An 18,037-nucleotide genomic window follows, 5' to 3' on the forward strand; every position below is an offset into this window, starting at 1 on the left:
TCAGGACGGCAGAGGGAGCGTCAACTTGCTACGAGCGAGTGACATTTGTTGGTTTGGCAAGGACGGGCGCTTCGCTTGGCATATTCTGTTGAGAGGCAGGCTCTGTGTACACGGCACTTGCGACCACCACTGGACTGTCACGTCGCTTTATCCGGCCCAAGTCAAGTGAATCGGCTGGTGGGCTATGCGCCTATGCTGCTGTCAAGGCACGGCCAAGCGGGCGATTCCGTCCTCCAGCCACATGGAACCGGCGCTTAGCTGAGGCAGGCAGGAACGGCACGGCCACATGGGGACGCCTTCACGCCGTTCAGCCTGCGCGCGGGCGACGACGGTGAGAGGAGGAGGAACGGGACGGGAGCAGCGCACGCGGTCGGGTCGGTGCAGCTGGCGGCACCAATGCAGGTGCAGCAGCCAGAAGGGGCCACGGGCCACCGCAGACCGGCCGGGCGGGCCGCGGTTTCCGAGTCCGGCGGGGTGCCGGTGTCCGCGCCGCGCCGCGCGGCGTTGCCAGCCCAGGCGGACGTGAGGATGCTGCGTGCGGGACCAGGCCCCAGGCGGCCAGGCGTACACAGCTAGCACCCGCGCTGCGGCGGCATCGCGCGCCCTGCGGTTTGCCCACGCCCCCGACCGCGTGTTCCACAATGCTCGATGTAGATGTGCAGATAGTCCGCAGCCCGATGGCCCGGCACGCAGCACGATTTTTTAGCCTGGCTCAAGCCTAGCCCAGCCCGGTAGCCAGCGTGCTCGGGCCGGCACGGTCTAGAGGGCCCACCCGTATAAACCCCGCACAAGAAAACTCCTAACTGTCTCCGGTCTAGCCTAAACTATTTCACCAACCTTAACCTGCCGCCACCTCTTCGTTCCCCGTCATTCCTATCTGGCTTCCGGAAGCTGGATAGTTACTTGGCTCAATTACTTTAAGATTCGTGCGCAACTTCCAGGCCATCCGATCGCCTTCCTCTTCCTCTCCTCTCCTCCTCTCTCGCGCTGCCGTTGACCTCCCCACGCCGCCACCGTCTCCCACGCCACTGAGGAATCCAAGTCCGGTGGAGCGGGCAGGAGGTGGAGGGAGCGCTGTCGGCCAGGGTGGTGGTGGAGGCGGCGGCAGGGTTAGGGTTCGGGGTTGCTGGGGTGGAGGCTCCAATGGTCGGTGGACATAAAAGAGGAGGGGGGGCAAGGGAGCCGGAGGACCGGCGGCGGCACGGTAGCGTCGGACGGTCGGATGGGCTGGTGACTGGCAGCGGGGGCAAGGATGCCCATGGGATTAGGAAGGACGGGCGGCGATGATTAGGGGGGGCGGCTGCCAGCTGGGGTGGAGGAGGAGGGGGCGGGGGTGGCGGCGCGTCAAGAGGAAGAAGTTGAGGAAGGAGAGGAAGGGGTAGACCGCTCCTATCTGACTTCCACAAGATAGGAACTCCCTTCGTTCCCACACTCGCTACTGAGCTACCGCTTGACCGCCTGTCTTCCTTGCCATACTCGCCTGGTGCTTCCACTCCGGCCTTCGGCGGCCACCCTCCTCGTCGAAACCACGTTGCGCCCGGCAACCAGTGCTTCCCTTTCTCCCTGACCTCGAGCTCGCCGCTCCCTTTCTATTGTTCGCTCCCCTCCGGCCTCCCCCCCTCCCTCCTCTGAATATGAGCTCCAAGCGCGGCCGTGGCTTGTGCAGCTCGGAAGTTGCTCCGATGCCGCCCCTCTCCGAGGCTTCGAGCCACGTCGATCCCACCGGTGCCACCCCTGCTTCCCACTCAACCGCGCACATCAGATCCCAGCGCCCTGCAGCTGGGGCAGTGGATACGGTGACGTGCGCGGGGCGGCTCGTCGAGCCGAAGGCGACGCCAGCGGCGCACAGGAAGCAGGCGCACGTCGTGCTTCGGGATGGCCCGTAGTCTGTTGTGCCTTCGGACCGCCCATAACCTACCGTGCTTGGGCTGCTGGCTCACGGGCACGGCACGGCATGGCATGGCAGCATCACCGTGACGGGTCAGGCACGGTGCACGGTGCAACCGGGCCCGTGACGGGCAGCCCGAATGGCCATCTATAGTGCTCGCCCATGGCTGCGAACCAGCAAGGCCCGAGCTCCCAGGCATGCGCACGCGATCGGACTCTGCTGTCTCCTTCCGTGAAGGAGAAGGATGGTACATGTTGGCGTGCGATGACGTTACTGGCATCAGCCTCACAGTTGCCGGAGATCACTACTCGAGTCTCTACTCCCGTAGGCTGTAGTGTCCAACGGAAACCGCATTACCCAACAACCCATCTCCCAGAGCACCAATCATGACGCACAGCGTTTATGTAATGTAACCAAAAGGTTTCCAAGGCAACAAAAGGCTAATAAAAGGTGTAACCCGGGTCTCTCCACCGAAACTTTGTGAACCTTCCGTCCTTCCGTCCACTTCGCAGCAGCGACCAACGTTCGTGCCAGCGTTTTCGCCGGGGCGACGAATAGCCGCTCCCTCCATCTACCATATCTCAAGGTACAACAAAAGCAGTGCTCACAGATTATTTCCTACATAAAACTGGACTTTGCAGAGAGACGATGCGGTCAAGTTTTCCTTTAGCAGGTGGTTGCTTCGCCCCAAAGGTTCGGTCTGAAGGGCGCGCCGGCAATTCCCTCTTTGCGAACTGGCCGCAGCTTTGCTTGCCACTTGCCAGAAATGTTTGACGATGTTCCGCCGGCGCCACTGTTGGGCTTTTCCTGGCCACGGAGAAACAGTAGGGTTAGGCAGGAGAATCCTCTAGGGTTAGGCACCTTGTACCAAAGCTATATAGAGGTTGCTGCAAAAAAGGCCACAACTCTATGTGATGCTTGATCAACCCTATAGCATATACTCACTCCATTTCAAATTATAAGTTGTTTTGACTTTTCTAGATCCATAGATATTATTATACATCTAAATATAGTGTATGTCTAGAACCTAGAAAAGTTAAAACAACCTACAATTTGGAACGGAAGGAGTAACTTGTTAACCACACACACGCACAAACATCTGGTGCAGCATCAGTGGTTGGCTTCACATAATATGAAGAATCATCATGTATTCTTTCCCAAAACCTCAAGTATAGTTCACTAATAACCAGCGAAGGACAGCAATATAGGAAAAAATCAAGCATTCTTTTGTCCTAAAAAAGAAAGTCACAAAAGATTTGGAGGCCACCAGAAAACACCAGTGATGGAATATAGTCAATCCCTTTTCAACCGAAGTGATATACGCATCAAGAGTAAGAAATGCAGTGCGCTTTTTCATGCAAAGTGCCTCAGAAATCAAGGATCCTAAGATCCAACAGCTCTGTCCAGTATGATTGATTGCATGAAAGGGACATTCGTTCTTCAAGCAAAGAAAAGGAAAAACTTGTCAACAACAACAAAAGGACATGGTGCGAACAAATTTTTGTTCTAAAGATCCCAAACTCACCGGTGGAATGGCAATAAATAAAACAAATAAATCTAGGTTCAGTACAGTTTCATAAATTTTAATAGTTGCACACAGATGAAAAGAGAGAAAAATCTCTTCAAACGCACAAAAATGCAGGACGATGGGCACCAACCAATGACACGCTAACAAGATGCAAAGGTTCCATTTCATTGTTGGTGTAGCTATCATTCACATGCTTCATTTGGCGCTTTGGCATTTTCCTTGAATAGGTTAATAGCTTGCTCAGCAGCTCAGCCAAACTGGATAGTCTAGCAAAATCAGGTCGCCCATTTTCATTACCTTTCATCCAACGTCTTCTTTTCTTTCTGCTCACCTCTCAGTACATATCTGCTTCCATGCTAATCCACATGTTTGGTGCATATGTAATCCTTGAGATTGCCAAGTATCAGTACATGTTTAACTGCTGAACAGAACATTTTTATGAATTCATGAGCAATATGAGAGCTTTATAGCTAAACAGAAAAAAAAAAGTTACTGATCACCTGCAATTACAAACAATAGTAGCAATGCATAGAGCATGTGCCAAGAGGCCAGACGCCAGAAGTACTTTTCCATGGACATGGATTACACAAGGCTACTTCATTCGGACAAAAGTATGTGTAATAAGAAACAGCTCTGGTGACAAATATTCTGCATTCTGGTAAAATTATTATCATCTAATAATGCCACACCCTCTATATTTGAGACATTACAAGAAGTTTGAGATGAAATCAACAGCAGTGTTGCAACCTCAAATGAAATGAATTAGAATGCGCATCAGAAGCACTTGCAGAAGAGATACATACAATTGCCAAGGAGAAACTTCTGAGCAACACCACCAGAAAGATGCTGCTTTATGAAAGTTAGACAAACTATATTCAACCAGAGCAGTTGTTTTCTGGTTGCTTTATGCAGGGCTTTTGTCCAACTTCCAAGAAAAGGTTCTTGCAGTGACTTTCCATTGTAGAGAGACTCTGAACCACACCAACCTACTGGATTTTCCTCATTGCTTCTCAGCTTGGGAGACTACCTTGTTTGAAACAATTGTCCTTTGCTCCAATATAAGTACTCGCCTGCTGGCCACAGAACTTGCTAGAGGCAAGGTAGGCAAACAGAAACAGGGGTACAGATCCAAGCAACAGATCTCTCCCTCAACTTCGTGAGCAGCATCGAGCAAAATGGACAACAGCATTCCTGTAGTTAGCAAGATTTTTTGCTCAGGCACTCCAACAATGCTGATGATCAGGAGACGACCCATTGTAGTGAATGGTGGTGGTTTTGTTGTTACTGACCTCAGTCACAATGTTGTCTTCGTCGTAGATGGTTGTGGAATACTTGGATCCAAGGGAGAGCTTATGGTTAAAGATGGTGAAGGAGAACCAATACTATCCATCTCTAAAAAGGTAATGGTAATAACTGCAAAATATGATGCATGCTTTCTTGATTTTCCATGATTTTGAGTGCTTCACTTGAACCAAAAATTGATAGGTCAAGAACTATAGCTCCATCAAGTTGATCTAATTCCTATGAGCATATTTACATTATTAGCAAAGGCTAGGCTAGCTCTTAAATTTTTTAGAGATGTGGGAACACCTTTCTGTTCCAGCTCCCATTTACAATAGGGAGACTAGTTCTTAAAGAAGAAAATAGCGAGAAGGATGCAAGAACTTCACATACTTTTCTTGAGAAATGGCAGAAACATAAATGCGAAAAATACACAAATGATGTCTTCCCTTCATATGTTATTGATGTTCACAGTATTAAAACTCTACACCACAGGGAGGAATTGTCCAGGCTCTAAGCACTAGGAACAAATGGAATGGATACTTGATGGATTACCAAGGAAAAGACAAGTTGGTCTTCAGCCTAACTGATCCAAAATCATGTATAGCACAAAGTGCTCCAATTAGAATTCATATTGAACCCAAGATGCACTGCAAAAATTGGGATTTCGAAATTGGTGGATCTTTTGCAGATAGAGACTGTACAATAGTTGATTGCACCAGAAAAATAGTAGCCCAGGTATGCCATCCACACCATTATAGTTACCTACTCTTACTTCAGCTTTTGTAGTAAATTACCTTGGCAGACATTCTTTTTGTTGACACCGAATTTGATTAAGGCATACATAAACTAATCCAGGTCATGATTAACAAGAATTATTCCATGACAGCAGAAAAAACAAAGTATATTCTAGACATCTACAGTCACGGTTCATGTAGGGCTAAGAAAAGTGTTTAATCATCTCAAATGATATTGCTACCCTGTTATGTAAATGCACATGCACTTGTTTAAATGAAAGTGTAGAAGTGTATGATCAACATTGCATTCGTGCCACCAACATTTGAGCATCAAGGATTGAGATCTAACACATGGTATCTGTTCTGCAGATGGGTAGGAAAGAACTGATGGGAGGCAAGGACTTCTATCATGTGGAAGTGCAGTCAGGATATGACCAAGCTTTCATCATTGGGGTGATGGCAATTCTTGACAATATCCATGGAGAATCAACCAGATGCTGATAGCATAAATGAGAGAATAGAGTAGGCTCATGTTCAATAGCATTGATCTTGCAACCTACTTTCATCTTCAAGTTAGAAACAGGTGCACGCTGGCACCATCACATGATTGTATGACCCACACTGAATATCATTTCGAAGCCAGCTGATATGAGCCTTTTGCTGCCAGTCAGTTGTTCGTTAATAAACAGGGAGACACATAACAAGCAAGAGGACTAACCGACTAAGGGCACAGAAACATAGAGCATCCCTATTCCAACGGTACCTACCTGCTATGTATTATAATTCAACAAACAAAAATTTGCAATTGTCATGAGTTATCAACGAAGTTGCCTTGTACCATAGTCAGTAGAAACCTGGGTCGAGGTCAACCGGGCCGTGGGTAGCAGAGGTGCCTAAAAATATGGGTCACTGATATGCCAACATAAGTAGTTATTGAAGATCAGTACAAAGTAAAAAAAGTTTTTTTAAAAAAAAGACAGTAAATTCATTCAGCCCATCCAGCCAACTACACCACCTAATGTTACAACAGTCACGCACGCAGCACCTTCTCCCTCCTGCGGTCGTGCCTTGCTCCTCACCTTCTCTCTCTTCTCTGGCAACCCACCTCCGATGTCCACAAGTCAACCACTGGTAGCCCACATCTCAAACCAGGCAGCAGTAAAATTGATTGCCCATGGTCTCCTCTTCTGTTTTGTGCCCTAAATTTTGTTGGAGACAGTTTAATTTTGCGTTGGCCGTTGGTGCTCCCTAAGTTGTGTGGTCCTATCCGCCTTTGGCTGTATCAGCTGTCCCAGACATCATTGCACCCCCCCCCCCCCAACCCCCCCGCTCCCTCATCTCCTTTCCCCTGTTCCTTTGTACGGGCCATTCCACCCATGGTGTGCCCCTGCTGGTGCAGAGTGGTTATCCACGAAGAAATGGACATGTCTACACCATGACCCTTGATTTGGGACAATGCCCCCCGGGTTGTGGAACGCGCCATCGACCCCGACATCTGTCACTATGCCTTGTACACCCCAAGTAGTGCTCAAGGATATCCCTTAAGCAGCGCAAACAGAAATAGGATGATTGAAATTATGAAGAACATTACAACCTTAACTTGGAGTTCTTTTGGACAGCTTAAACTTAATTTTGATGCTGGAACAAACTTAAGTACTCCCAAAAGTGTGATATTTGAGGCCTAGCAGACAAGCCAATGTGGAACTTTCATGAAGAGATCGAAGTCCATCCTTGGCTTAACTGATTCCAGATCCTCAACAGAGTATAGAATATGTTAGTAAAACTTGAAACTAGATACTCGTGCTTGATGGCATGCTTAAAGTTGGAACGGAAAAGGCATATACTCAGGCTTGCGTAGACATGCTAGCAAAAATTGTATACGAGGCTACTGTAGACATAGCTATCTGGACATGAAAAATGCACAACAGTGTGCATACTCTTTCCTAAAAGAATCTATATGAGGATGAACAATACACAGAGAAGAAAGAATACAGCTGAGGTACCTCTGCTAGAGAGTAAATTACTTCCATCCAATTCCTCAAGCATAGTCTTCAACTGAAGAAAGGATATAACTGAAGTAGCTCTGCTAGAGAGTAAATTTACTTCCATAAAAATTTTCAAACATTGAATCATCAACTGCTACTTCAATCTTGTTCAGTTAAGAATCTCCAGAACATAGTGGCTCTTGAATCTTGGCAAAATGCCCAAAGTAACGGAAACTATGCCCGGATATAATGTTTACAGGAGCGTCCCAAGCATTGATGTGTGCAAGATCATCACTAAAGCAGGGCAGCACTACGGACACTTGTTTGAGTCCTCTTCATGAGACTCACCAAATCAACTCGCTGAATGCACAATGCACCAAATAGCTTAACCTTTTCATTCTTATTCAGTATGAACTTGGTTTGATTACTTTCTTGATAATTAGGTAGCCTTGGTGCAACCAAGATCTCAATATTTACACTTGAGTTCCTTTTAGATGGATGTCCTGCAAAACAACAACTTTGTTTCATTGAATAAACTAAAGTGGGAATGTGGGATTCACATGACGAGGCATGTTGACAAACTAAGAAGGAAAGATGCCAATTAGGTCTTTAATTTAGAAATAATGATATTATGACCAGTGCAGTAAAATGTGCATATCCAAGCAGGCTATTAAACTCAGCATTTTTTTTCTAAGATTGAACATGGTGCCATATTTGTGATGTGCTAGATTGTGTTGTGTGTGTGTTGGGGGGGGGGGGGGGGGGGGGGGGCATTAGGCATGCTTTCAAGTTATTAGATCTTACACAGCTTACAGAATCAGAGTGCTGATTAGGTAATTATAAGTTAAAATGGAAATAGATTAAAAACAACTGATTAAAATCAGAGTGCTGATTAGGTAACTAATTAGCACAGTTGTGATGCAGGAGGCAACTGATTAAAAACAAAAAACTCACCAGAGCCTGCTGCTCTCATCTAGATAACTCCCAGGTTTATGCTGAAATAAGCACCGGAGGCAGTTAAGGTGCTCTTCACTGAATTCTCTATTTTAGCACAGTTCAACTATACAGCAATTGAAGTATCTAGTCTTTGGCTCTGGCGAGAACAAACTTTCTGACTAGATGAAGCATGTCCCGAAGCAATAAGCATTATGCGATCCACCTCGTTAGGCATCCCAGCCTTCAAAAGACAACTAATAAAAGAATCAACTGTAATATTGTCAGGGTGACACCCAGTCTCCACCATTTTGTGGAAAAGGGTGACTGCTTCTGATATCCTACCTTTCATACAGTGCCCAATTATTAGAATAGTATACGTATACTTGTCAGGATGACACCCTTTCTCTTCCATATCCAATAGGATCAAGTTTGCTTCATTCACCTTTCCTCCCTTGCACAATATATCAATCACAGGGTTATATATGAATGTTCGTGGAGCAATATCTTCCCGCATGTTCAATTCCCTCAGAAGACCAAGGGCTTCCTCTGATCTGTTCTGCTTACAAAGTGAGTGTATGATGATAGAGAAAGTGTATACGTTTGGTTGAATATGATACTGAGCCATCTCCTTCCAAATCCTCATTGCACCATCAAGCTGTCCACACCGACAATATCCATCAATCAGCGAACTAAATGTCACAATATCAGGAGGGCAGCGACGGAGCATCAGCTGCTGATACATTCCCACTGCAGATTCAATATCTCCAGCCTTTCCATATCCATTAATAAGCACATTGTATGTGACCGTGTTGGGTCTTGTCCCAGATTCAAGCATGTCATTGTATACTGCCATCGCATCCTCCATCCTGCCAGCCTTACAATAACCTGAGATCACTGAGGTGTATGTCACTACATTGGGCGTGGAAACACCATCCCTCTGGAGCCTCCTCAATACCTCACGGCCTTTGTTCACCTCCTTCACCCTACATAGCCCATCAACAAGAATATTGTGTGTGACGGTATCCGGTGAACACCCAAACTCATCCATCCTTTCAACCAATGCAAGTGCCTTTTGGACATTCCCCACACGACAGACCCCCTTAATGACAACATTAAAACTCCAGACATCCGGTGAGTACAGACCTTCTTCAATCCAATTCTCAAACAAAGCAACAGCATCCTGCACGCGACCATGTGCAATCAACGAGTTCATGAGCTTGTTATACGCATACGGCTCAATGTCGCAACCAAACTGGGAGCCCTTTGCGAGCAAAGTCACCGTGGCATCAAGAAGGCCGGCATTAGTGCAGGATCCTGCCACGAACGAGAAGAATCCGGCATCGGGAAAGTACCCCGACTGGCCCATCATTTGGTCGAACAGCTTGAGGGCGTCGCTGTGGCGGCCGGACTGGCACAGCAACGAGATGACGTGGCGGTAGGAGTGCTCGGAAGGGGGTAGGGAGAGCGGTGGGGAGTGCAGGGCGGAGAAGATGCGCAGCGCGGCGGCAGCGCACGGCGCGAGTCGGACCGCGGCCGCGGCGGCGAGCGGTGAGGGCGCGAGGGCGCGGAAGGCCGGGAGGCGGTGCGGCCGTAGGAGGGCCGCGGATGCGAGCGCCTTAGCGATCCAGAGCTCGGCGGCGTGCGGCGGTGCCGGGGCCGGGGGCGTGGACGGATGTTGCGGCGTAAGGTGGGCGGCGGGGCTGAAGGAGTAGTGGAGGAGGCGGAGGAGGGGGTGGTGAGGAGGAAGGCGGAGGCGGACGAGGAGGAAGGTGTTGTGGCGGAGGAACATCGGGGAATGCGGAGACCGGGGCGGCAGGGCGTATGCGAGGAGGAGGAGGCGGCGGCGGCGGTCATCGACTCTGGGCGCGGGGAGGAGGCATAGGGCGTGAGAGTCAGGGGGTGCGCGTTGGAGGGAGAGGACTGAGCAGGGTTTTTCGGTGTTTCCGTGGTGGAAAGTTGAAACGACGAGCCAAACCAGGCTCTATTTTTCAGCAAATGCGAGACCATTTTACCGAAGGAAAAATTGCATTTTACTGCTCTCAACTATTTACTTTATCCATTTAATCCTAAAGAAAAATTTAAACTCACTTTACTTCCCAAAATTATTTCATTTGATCCATTCTACCCTCTAATTAGATTTTTTTTATTTCTTCAAATACAGATTGAAATTTAATTTCAGATTTGATCAGTTGACTTATAACATGACGTTCTATGTTAGAAAAATATATTAAAATTTTTTCATGATTTCTTCTCGTATAATTTTGTATATCTAAGATCAATTGTATATTAAATATTCCTAACCTATGAAAATAATCATGAAAAATTCTTAGTATAATTTTCTAACGTAAGGCGCCATGTTTGTATATGCTCACAAAATTTGAACTCAAAATTAAACTCATACACGATGAAACAAAAAAGAGAAATCTAATTAGAGGGTAGATTGGACCAAATGAAAAAGTCCAGGAACTTGGTTTAGGGAGTTAAGCGGACAAAGTGGATAGGTGAGAGGAGTAAAATGGACCTTTTCCTTTTCTGAAAAATAAAACACGGGGAAACTCAATTCATAATGCAAAAATATAAAGACTTCTCTAATTCTGCTTTAGATATATTAATAATAGAGAGAGTTACATATGACTAAGGTCAGTCTCAGTGCACAGTTTCATTGCACAGTTAATAAGGCTGAGAACTAGGTAACTGTACTAGCGGAGTATCATGGGATATAACTCCTCGAAACTCTCCTCATTCAGCAAAATTGCTAATGTGGCATAAAATTTAATGCTCATAAAATTCTTCATAAACTCCATTAAAGCTGACCTAAGCTAAAAAAAATAAAGAAATATACATCGGATCACCACAAAATTGCTCAGCGCAATTAGCACCTCTAGGTGCTTGTCCCCTGCCAACGAGGTGCTTGTCCCCTGCCAACGTTCAGCGTCTTGCCACCTGTTTAATTTTTGAAACCAAAGAGTCCGACGGAAGGAAAGGTCCTTTGGCACAGCCTAGTGTAAAAGAGTTTCGGCTTCAACGCGCGCTATTTAGCACTGTGCGTTACTATGGACGAAGCCGGAACATATAACAGGGCTTCAAAATGAACTCGGAAGCCGGTGAAGCCTAAAAAAGTGGCTTTCTGCGGCTTCGGCTCCGCTTGCTAGTTACGAAGCCGAAACCCTCCTAAGCCATACCAAATGAGCCCGAAGTTTCTTTGAAAAACTCGTTGAAAGTTCCCAACACACAAGCTTCTTTTCTTGAAAACTAGATAATTTTCCACCCAATTATGACTTAGTAGAAAGGAAGAGGTAATAATTCACTGTAAATTTATTTTGAAACACCAATCGATGTAAAAGGAAATTTTAAAAGACTTATCATGTATACAAAGAGAGGGTCCTTAACTCTAAACGCATCATGTTGAGCCATGTTCCCCAAAATTTTGGCCCTGTTTGTTTGCCTCCTAAATTATATATGCATAATAATATATATGCATCTAGAAAAGCCAAAATGACCTACAATTTAGAACAGAGGGAGTACAAGAATAGTAGGGTAAAAGATCATCTTAGGATCATAAATAATCTCAATAGATTATTTGAGATTATTCGTGGTCCCATGGAGATCCTAAGTGTTTTTTTACTATAGTACACATGACCCATAATCTAAATTATATAATCTAGATGGATTAATCTGTAAGGCCTTAGCCTATTAGATTGACCGGATCGCTTAACTCTAAGATAGCATCATGTTGAGCCATGTTTCCTAAAATTTAGTTCATTAGATTGACCAGTTCGCTTCATCCTCGTTATCTACCTCTGTTTTCATCATCGCAGCCACCATAGACCACTTACTGATTTTATCGTCAAATAAATACTTTAAACTTAAGTATCTTTAAGCTTTGCCAATGACGGGTAAGACCAAAATGAACTTTGCAAGTTGCTGCTTCAGCTTTCAAATAGAATTTTTGATCAAATTGTTGCAATTATCTTTGATGAAATCTATCTACAGAAGTGCTTCTTGCTCACATTTCAAACGGGCGCAACGTCCCAACACGCAGAATCTAAAAATGTGAGGGTGCGATGTGAAAATCCCCAAAACACCCAACTAGATTACGGCCGGGTGGCGCGGGCCGGCCGCTCCATCGTGTCCCGAGAGGTCGGACCGCCGCCGCGCCGCCCAAATCCACCGCCGAAAAAAAAGGGAAGCCCCTCTCTCTGTTCGGCTCGATGGCCTCGAGCTCCGGCAGCGGCGGTGGGGCGGAAGGCGGGGTCGGGGAGGGGCCGACGACGCTGGACGAGCTGTACCAGATCAACGTGGTGCCGGCCGAGCTGCACTTCAAGTTCCGCAAGGAGCTCCAGGGCCTCCGCGTCGGCCTCAACCTCGAGGTCTCATCTTGTCCCGTACCAAACCCTAAACCTCGTCATAAAACCCAGTGCTGGATATGAATTTTCATCACTCATAGATTTATTTGGTCCTTTCCTCCAATAGTTTGCCTCTGACTGATAGTAAAATTGATCCCGCCCCAAGCATCCTTGGCTTCGGAAATGTTAAATCCTCGCAATGGTTGTGCTGTCGAAATAGTATCATCCATAAAATTCCCTCCCCTTCTGTACACTGACAGTCTCATCTGATCAAAATCTTACCGATGTGGAAATTTTAGTGTCGTGTCCCCCATATTGGTTGTTACTACTCTGAACTATGTTTAATAGTTTCAGCTGCTTCGTAATGTCTAAATGTGATGATATATTGCCTTTGCAGTTCTACAATCTTGAGGTGAATGGTTTTGAGGCGAAGATAGTACTCAAGCCTCTAGACTACGAACGGAAGTGGAAATTCCAGTACAAGCCCATCAGTGGTGACGTACAGCTGCTTTCCAAGAAGATACCAGTTACAAAGTTTCTAAATCTACAGGTTCTTTTCTTCTGTATAATCCTGTTAATTGGAATAGTGTTTTGTGACAGCAAGCACTGTACATACTCGGAAAATCATTCTATGCAGACAAGTTCCAGCTAATTTATTTCATTCATAGACCACAGGTATTGTCTATGGAATTTGTGCCTACTGGTGCAGCTACCAATGTTAATTGGCCAATGTGACTGCGTTATGTATTTGATGCTTATGTGAATGCATGGAATTTATGCAAGCAAGAAGTTACAGTTAAAAAGATTAAGATTGGTAAAAGTAACCTTATTTGTATTTGCTGCCTTGATTCTGGTAGCATAATGCTGAAGAAAATATCTCATTACACCCCAGCTAAGGATAATTATTGTCTGTACAAAGTACAAACTGCGTCTTGTATTTGAGCAAGCTTTGGTTGCAATATTCTTTAGAAACTATTCCTTGGGATGCATCAACTTGTATTACAAGAAGCAAGAATAATGTTTTAATTTCTGGTTACATGAAGTGTGAAACCACCTATATAGTATGTAGATATTTAATATCTTTCTCTTTTGCGATTTAACATTTCCCTGAGTAAATGAGGGTAGCTGAGAACATAATTTAGTTGATATGCTATTCTTCCCTGTGTGATTTGATGATTAAGGTTTACATGCTTAATTATTTATGCTAGCAGAAATTGGTCATGTATATGGTCCTGAAAAAATTGCATGCTTCATTAGAAACAGAGTATGTACCACTTACCTAGACAAGAAGTCCATTGAACATTATTACTCACCAGAGTCACCTCCAAAAGGTGTGCAGTAATCATCATCATCTAAATAGATGCCATAAACATGATAGGGTAGAAAAATTACACCAATTGGCCATCCCATCCTTGGTCCAGAAAGGCCAAATGGTTTAAAACTAAATGCTCATATGTGAAGTTCACTTTGATTTGTATAAGTTTGTTTTGTGTCATTGATAGTGCATGGAATTTCTAACAGCATGGATTACGCAGGTTGGCATCGGTCACAATTTTCACATGAATGCAACTGGATGGAAATGGAAGCTTTCTACCTGCCTTGGGGGAGATGGTGTCTCACAAATAAGAAACAAGTCTAAAATCAGCATGTTCCCAGGGTTTGATTTGAGGATTGGATGGAGAGCTGAATATGTGCTTCCTGAGATACATGGGTAAGTCTGAATCAACACTAACCTTACTTAAATTGCTGTGACCGTTAGAAGTATTGAGCAGGACCCTAGACTCATATCCATCGAAAACCTGCTGCACTGAGGACAATTTGAACTCACAAACACGACAACTCAACCTTTTCTTTTTCGAATCAACACTACAACCCAACGCTTTCTTTCGAATCAACACTACAACTCAATTGTGATTACTATCTTTGCTCTACACAGGGCTGTTGGCACAGGAGAACCTGCCTTCAGTTTGAATTATGGGCGGCTGCATGCATCAATAGATCGGGTCGAGGCTATCGTTACTCAATCAGATCAGTACTGATCGTCCATGGTGGAAGTCAAAGGAGAGTTCTTCATCGCCAGCAATCATCTCAACCAAATCTCAGGGTTTACTAGAAGCATTTTTAAGCTCTATGTACAGTTGTTAGCGAACTTTGAGTTTCTCCAAACCCTGTGCGGCTTTTCCTATGTCTGAAAACGTAATGAAATAATATCATGCAACTTGTGTTTGGCACTTGGGACCATCTACCAAAGAGATGCGCACTGGCGCTTACACTACCAGAATATCAGTACAAGCTGTGACCTCGCTCCACACACTAGCAAATTGTGCTGCACGCCTGCACTACAAGAATATCAGTACAAGCTGTGAGGTCATTCCACACACTAGCAAATTGCGCTGCATTGCTGTGTACCGCACCAGATTAGAGACATGGGTGGCTGGTGCATGATCTTTAGGCATTCAGATTTGTATTCTAACATACCAAAGTAAACACTTAAAGCGGTTGAGGTAAAGAAATACGTGATTCAACGGCTATTTCATTTGTCTTCAAAAATTGCTCCAGTGCAAAGGGCACGGAATGAACCGGCTGCAAGCCCATACCATGGTCTACGATAGAGTAACCAGATAGTTATTGATAGACACGACAGAAAGCACAGACCTAATGTCTATGTCTTGAACGGTATTCATTCACTGATCAAGCAGTACAGTATGCAAAAATGTCTGTTTAGATTAGACTAAGCTCTCTTCCACAAGAGGGGTTTCCCTAGACAACCGATGTCTCCCAGATGGTCAGAGACATGAGCTACCAATTCATTTACTCTTGCGCTCGCTGTTGTAGTCATCAATCAGCTTCTCAACATCCTTCCAGAACAGACCTTCCACAAGAACACCTTCCTTAGTAAACCTGCCCAAGGGAGTACTGTTAGTATGCTTGTGAATTTCAGAAGAACTAGGACATCGATACAAACAAAAAGTTGTGTACATGCACTTGAGCTTGCACAATTTTGCCATGACATGGAATAAGACCCAGAAAGCAACCACTGTGATTTTCAACTAACGCGCAGCATTGATGACTAGCTAATATACTATGAAACTACATAGGAGTTTTAGGTGCATCATACAAGAAACATTGTCGCAGAGCCTTGTGTGCCGATGTGTCAGTTGATTGCATGCTGGATAGTAAGCATTTCAATCAGATTTAAAATGTAACTAGAGAAGGATGCCTCGCTACAATTGAGATTAAAACAAGAAATTCATTCTCACTATTAAGAAATCTAAAATTCTCAATTGAAAACTATTGTACACATACCACTTTGTCACGCTCTTAGAGAAACGGACTGGCTTATTCGCAGAGATAGACTGCGGGTCCGCACTGTCTATTGTGAGAGTGTACATGTCTGAGAATCTTGGTAACTTAGAAGAAATAATGAGGCCAGTGCTGTTGAAAGAACCCTGAGAGAAAACTCAGAAGTTAGCAAAGGTATACACATCACGTCCATATGACAATACTGAATGAAACAAGAACAGACATCTCAAGTAACTGGCAATCACCAAAATAAGATCACATCACTATCTAATACGCAAGGCATTCACTACCACATCAATCTTAAAAGCAACACATACACCAAAAGGGGCAAATAACAAGTACCATTTCTAGAAACATGTTCTTTAGTAACTACAAGGACTGGACAGCCCAGTAAATTTGAAATTACGGTCACTGGAAGCAAAATGCTCAAATCATCTACATACACACCCTTTTGCTGTCTAAACTATGCAATGCAGTTCCCTTCTAAATTGATAATATCTATAGTATCATGCAAGTCGTGATCAAATAAAGCAGTTATTTAGCATTCAAGCAAAAATGAGACCAAGTGTGCAACTACTAAGCATAGTGTATCACTCCACACCCAACTACTCCACAGAGTGTGCCACTGTGACTAAAATTGAATAGTTTGAAAGTTTGAAACTAAAGGCATGTGTTGAGTAATGAGGAAGCAAAATACACAGCTGAACACTGTTCCTGGAGAGAAGGGTAAATAATAAAATCCATGTTGTCTAACAATCATAAGAAAAAGCTATTCCGTTGGCAAAAAATGTCCATAAAGTGGGATTAGGAAACTTATCACAGCTCTTAAAAGTTACCCAGAAACTTCCAAGGCAATTGCAAATAAAACAGCAGCAATTTTGGGTCATCAGAATTTTAAACAGGTGAAAACTTCTTAACATTGTTCAGCATGGGCAAATCTGCATGGATACTTGATTGAAGAACAATCGCTTCAGTTGGTTGAATGTAGCATTATTCAACAGTCTTTAAGCAGCAATTTTGTCAAATGATTTTTTTATTAAAACACATCCACCTCGGTAAGAATTTCAAGATGGAACACATACACTCAAAGAAGCACTTCATATAGCCAGTATCAAAATTGCTTATCCATGATCAACCATATCTAACAGATGCATATACACAAACTGAAAAAAAATTGTAGTTTCGTTCGGATACAGTACAGTCAGGAAGAAAGTAAAAAACGGATTGAATAGGGGTAAGATCTACACATGGAATTCAAGAGCAACAAGTGGGGATGGAGACTAACCGCAGGAGGGTGGGTGAAGAGGATGGCATCCTTCTCCTTGGTGTAGCTAAGGATCAGCAGAACCACATTCAGCGCCACATATGTGTCGACACATCCAAGTCAAGGACCAACAGCAAAAAACAGCAATTCCACACAATTCTCAACCCAAATCAGATCTAGCGCCGACTCATCAGAAGCAAAAGTTCGGGCAAACCAAGCGAAGAAAAGGATATAGTGCGATGCAGCCGAGGAGGAACTCGCGGTTTTGCGGGAACTTTTTCGGGTAGAACTGCGCGAGCAGGGCGACGGCGATCACGGCCGCCCCGATCCCCAGCTTCAAATTGCCCAGCCGGGTGTCCTCCGTGTAGCCCTTGCTCTTCACGACCTTATAGCACCACGGAACCACCTCGTCAGATGCTAAATCTAAAGGAACCAGGAGCGATCGAGAAGGGGCGGGGGAAGAGAGGGGGAGGAGAGACTAGGGTTTAGGGTGAAGCGTAGTACATCGGAGATGGTCTCGTCGAGGAGGTGCTTGATGGAGTGCGGGTCGAGGAGGTTGGCCTTCTTCGGGGTCACCTTCGCCGGCGTGCCCGCCGCGCCGTCGCTCGCCATCTGCGCCGCTGCTCCGCGGGATCGTCGACGAGGAGGGGGGAAGTGGTGGGAGACGGAGCGGGGAGTGGAAGACGAGAGATGCGGGACCCGCGGGTATATGCGGGATCAGTCTATGACGGGTGGGCTCATAGGTACTGGGACCCAGTTCGTCAGTGAC

At 45.3% G+C, this 18,037-nt stretch overlaps 4 protein-coding genes across 7 annotated transcripts; 2 read left to right on the forward strand and 2 right to left on the reverse strand.

The window, feature by feature from the left end:
* Nucleotides 1-3,409: 3,409 nt before the first annotated feature.
* LOC101785055 (pentatricopeptide repeat-containing protein At2g06000) lies at nucleotides 3,410-10,267 on the reverse strand. Of its 4 annotated transcripts, none has more exons than XM_022828692.1 (5): nucleotides 8,374-10,267; nucleotides 7,438-7,922; nucleotides 4,706-4,937; nucleotides 4,220-4,607; nucleotides 3,410-4,071 (listed from the first exon to the last, which is right to left on the reverse strand). In XM_022828692.1, the coding sequence occupies exon 1, from the start codon at nucleotides 10,142-10,144 to the stop codon at nucleotides 8,480-8,482; it is 1,665 nt and encodes a 554-aa protein (XP_022684427.1). In that variant the 5' UTR covers nucleotides 10,145-10,267; the 3' UTR covers nucleotides 3,410-4,071; nucleotides 4,220-4,607; nucleotides 4,706-4,937; nucleotides 7,438-7,922; nucleotides 8,374-8,479. The 4 variants fall into 4 exon arrangements, with proteins under 4 accessions (XP_022684427.1, XP_022684426.1, XP_022684425.1 ...); XM_022828691.1 differs by having other exon boundaries at nucleotides 3,410-3,834; nucleotides 3,917-4,607; XM_022828690.1 differs by having other exon boundaries at nucleotides 3,410-3,837; nucleotides 3,917-4,607.
* Nucleotides 4,564-6,048, forward strand: LOC101770084 (protein LURP-one-related 6). Its single transcript, XM_004975690.3, has 3 exons — nucleotides 4,564-4,816; nucleotides 5,193-5,435; nucleotides 5,804-6,048. The coding sequence occupies exons 1-3, from the start codon at nucleotides 4,592-4,594 to the stop codon at nucleotides 5,933-5,935; spliced, it is 600 nt and encodes a 199-aa protein (XP_004975747.1). The 5' UTR covers nucleotides 4,564-4,591; the 3' UTR covers nucleotides 5,936-6,048.
* Nucleotides 10,268-12,447: 2,180 nt separating the features above from the next.
* Nucleotides 12,448-14,934, forward strand: LOC101770481. The gene is made up of 4 exons (XM_004975691.3): nucleotides 12,448-12,725; nucleotides 13,099-13,251; nucleotides 14,237-14,412; nucleotides 14,638-14,934. Exons 1-4 carry the CDS (start codon nucleotides 12,567-12,569, stop codon nucleotides 14,738-14,740), a joined length of 591 nt encoding a protein of 196 aa, XP_004975748.1. The 5' UTR covers nucleotides 12,448-12,566; the 3' UTR covers nucleotides 14,741-14,934.
* Nucleotides 14,935-15,214: 280 nt separating this feature from the next.
* On the reverse strand, nucleotides 15,215-17,955 carry LOC101770893 (probable signal peptidase complex subunit 2). Its single transcript, XM_004975692.4, has 5 exons — nucleotides 17,773-17,955; nucleotides 17,502-17,653; nucleotides 17,290-17,371; nucleotides 16,008-16,150; nucleotides 15,215-15,602 (listed from the first exon to the last, which is right to left on the reverse strand). Exons 1-5 carry the CDS (start codon nucleotides 17,878-17,880, stop codon nucleotides 15,509-15,511), a joined length of 579 nt encoding a protein of 192 aa, XP_004975749.1. The 5' UTR covers nucleotides 17,881-17,955; the 3' UTR covers nucleotides 15,215-15,508.
* Between the last annotated feature and the right edge of the window lie 82 nt (nucleotides 17,956-18,037).

Source organism: Setaria italica, chromosome VII (assembly GCF_000263155.2).
Source record: "Setaria italica strain Yugu1 chromosome VII, Setaria_italica_v2.0, whole genome shotgun sequence".
In the NCBI taxonomy this organism is placed as follows: domain Eukaryota; kingdom Viridiplantae; phylum Streptophyta; class Magnoliopsida; order Poales; family Poaceae; genus Setaria; species Setaria italica.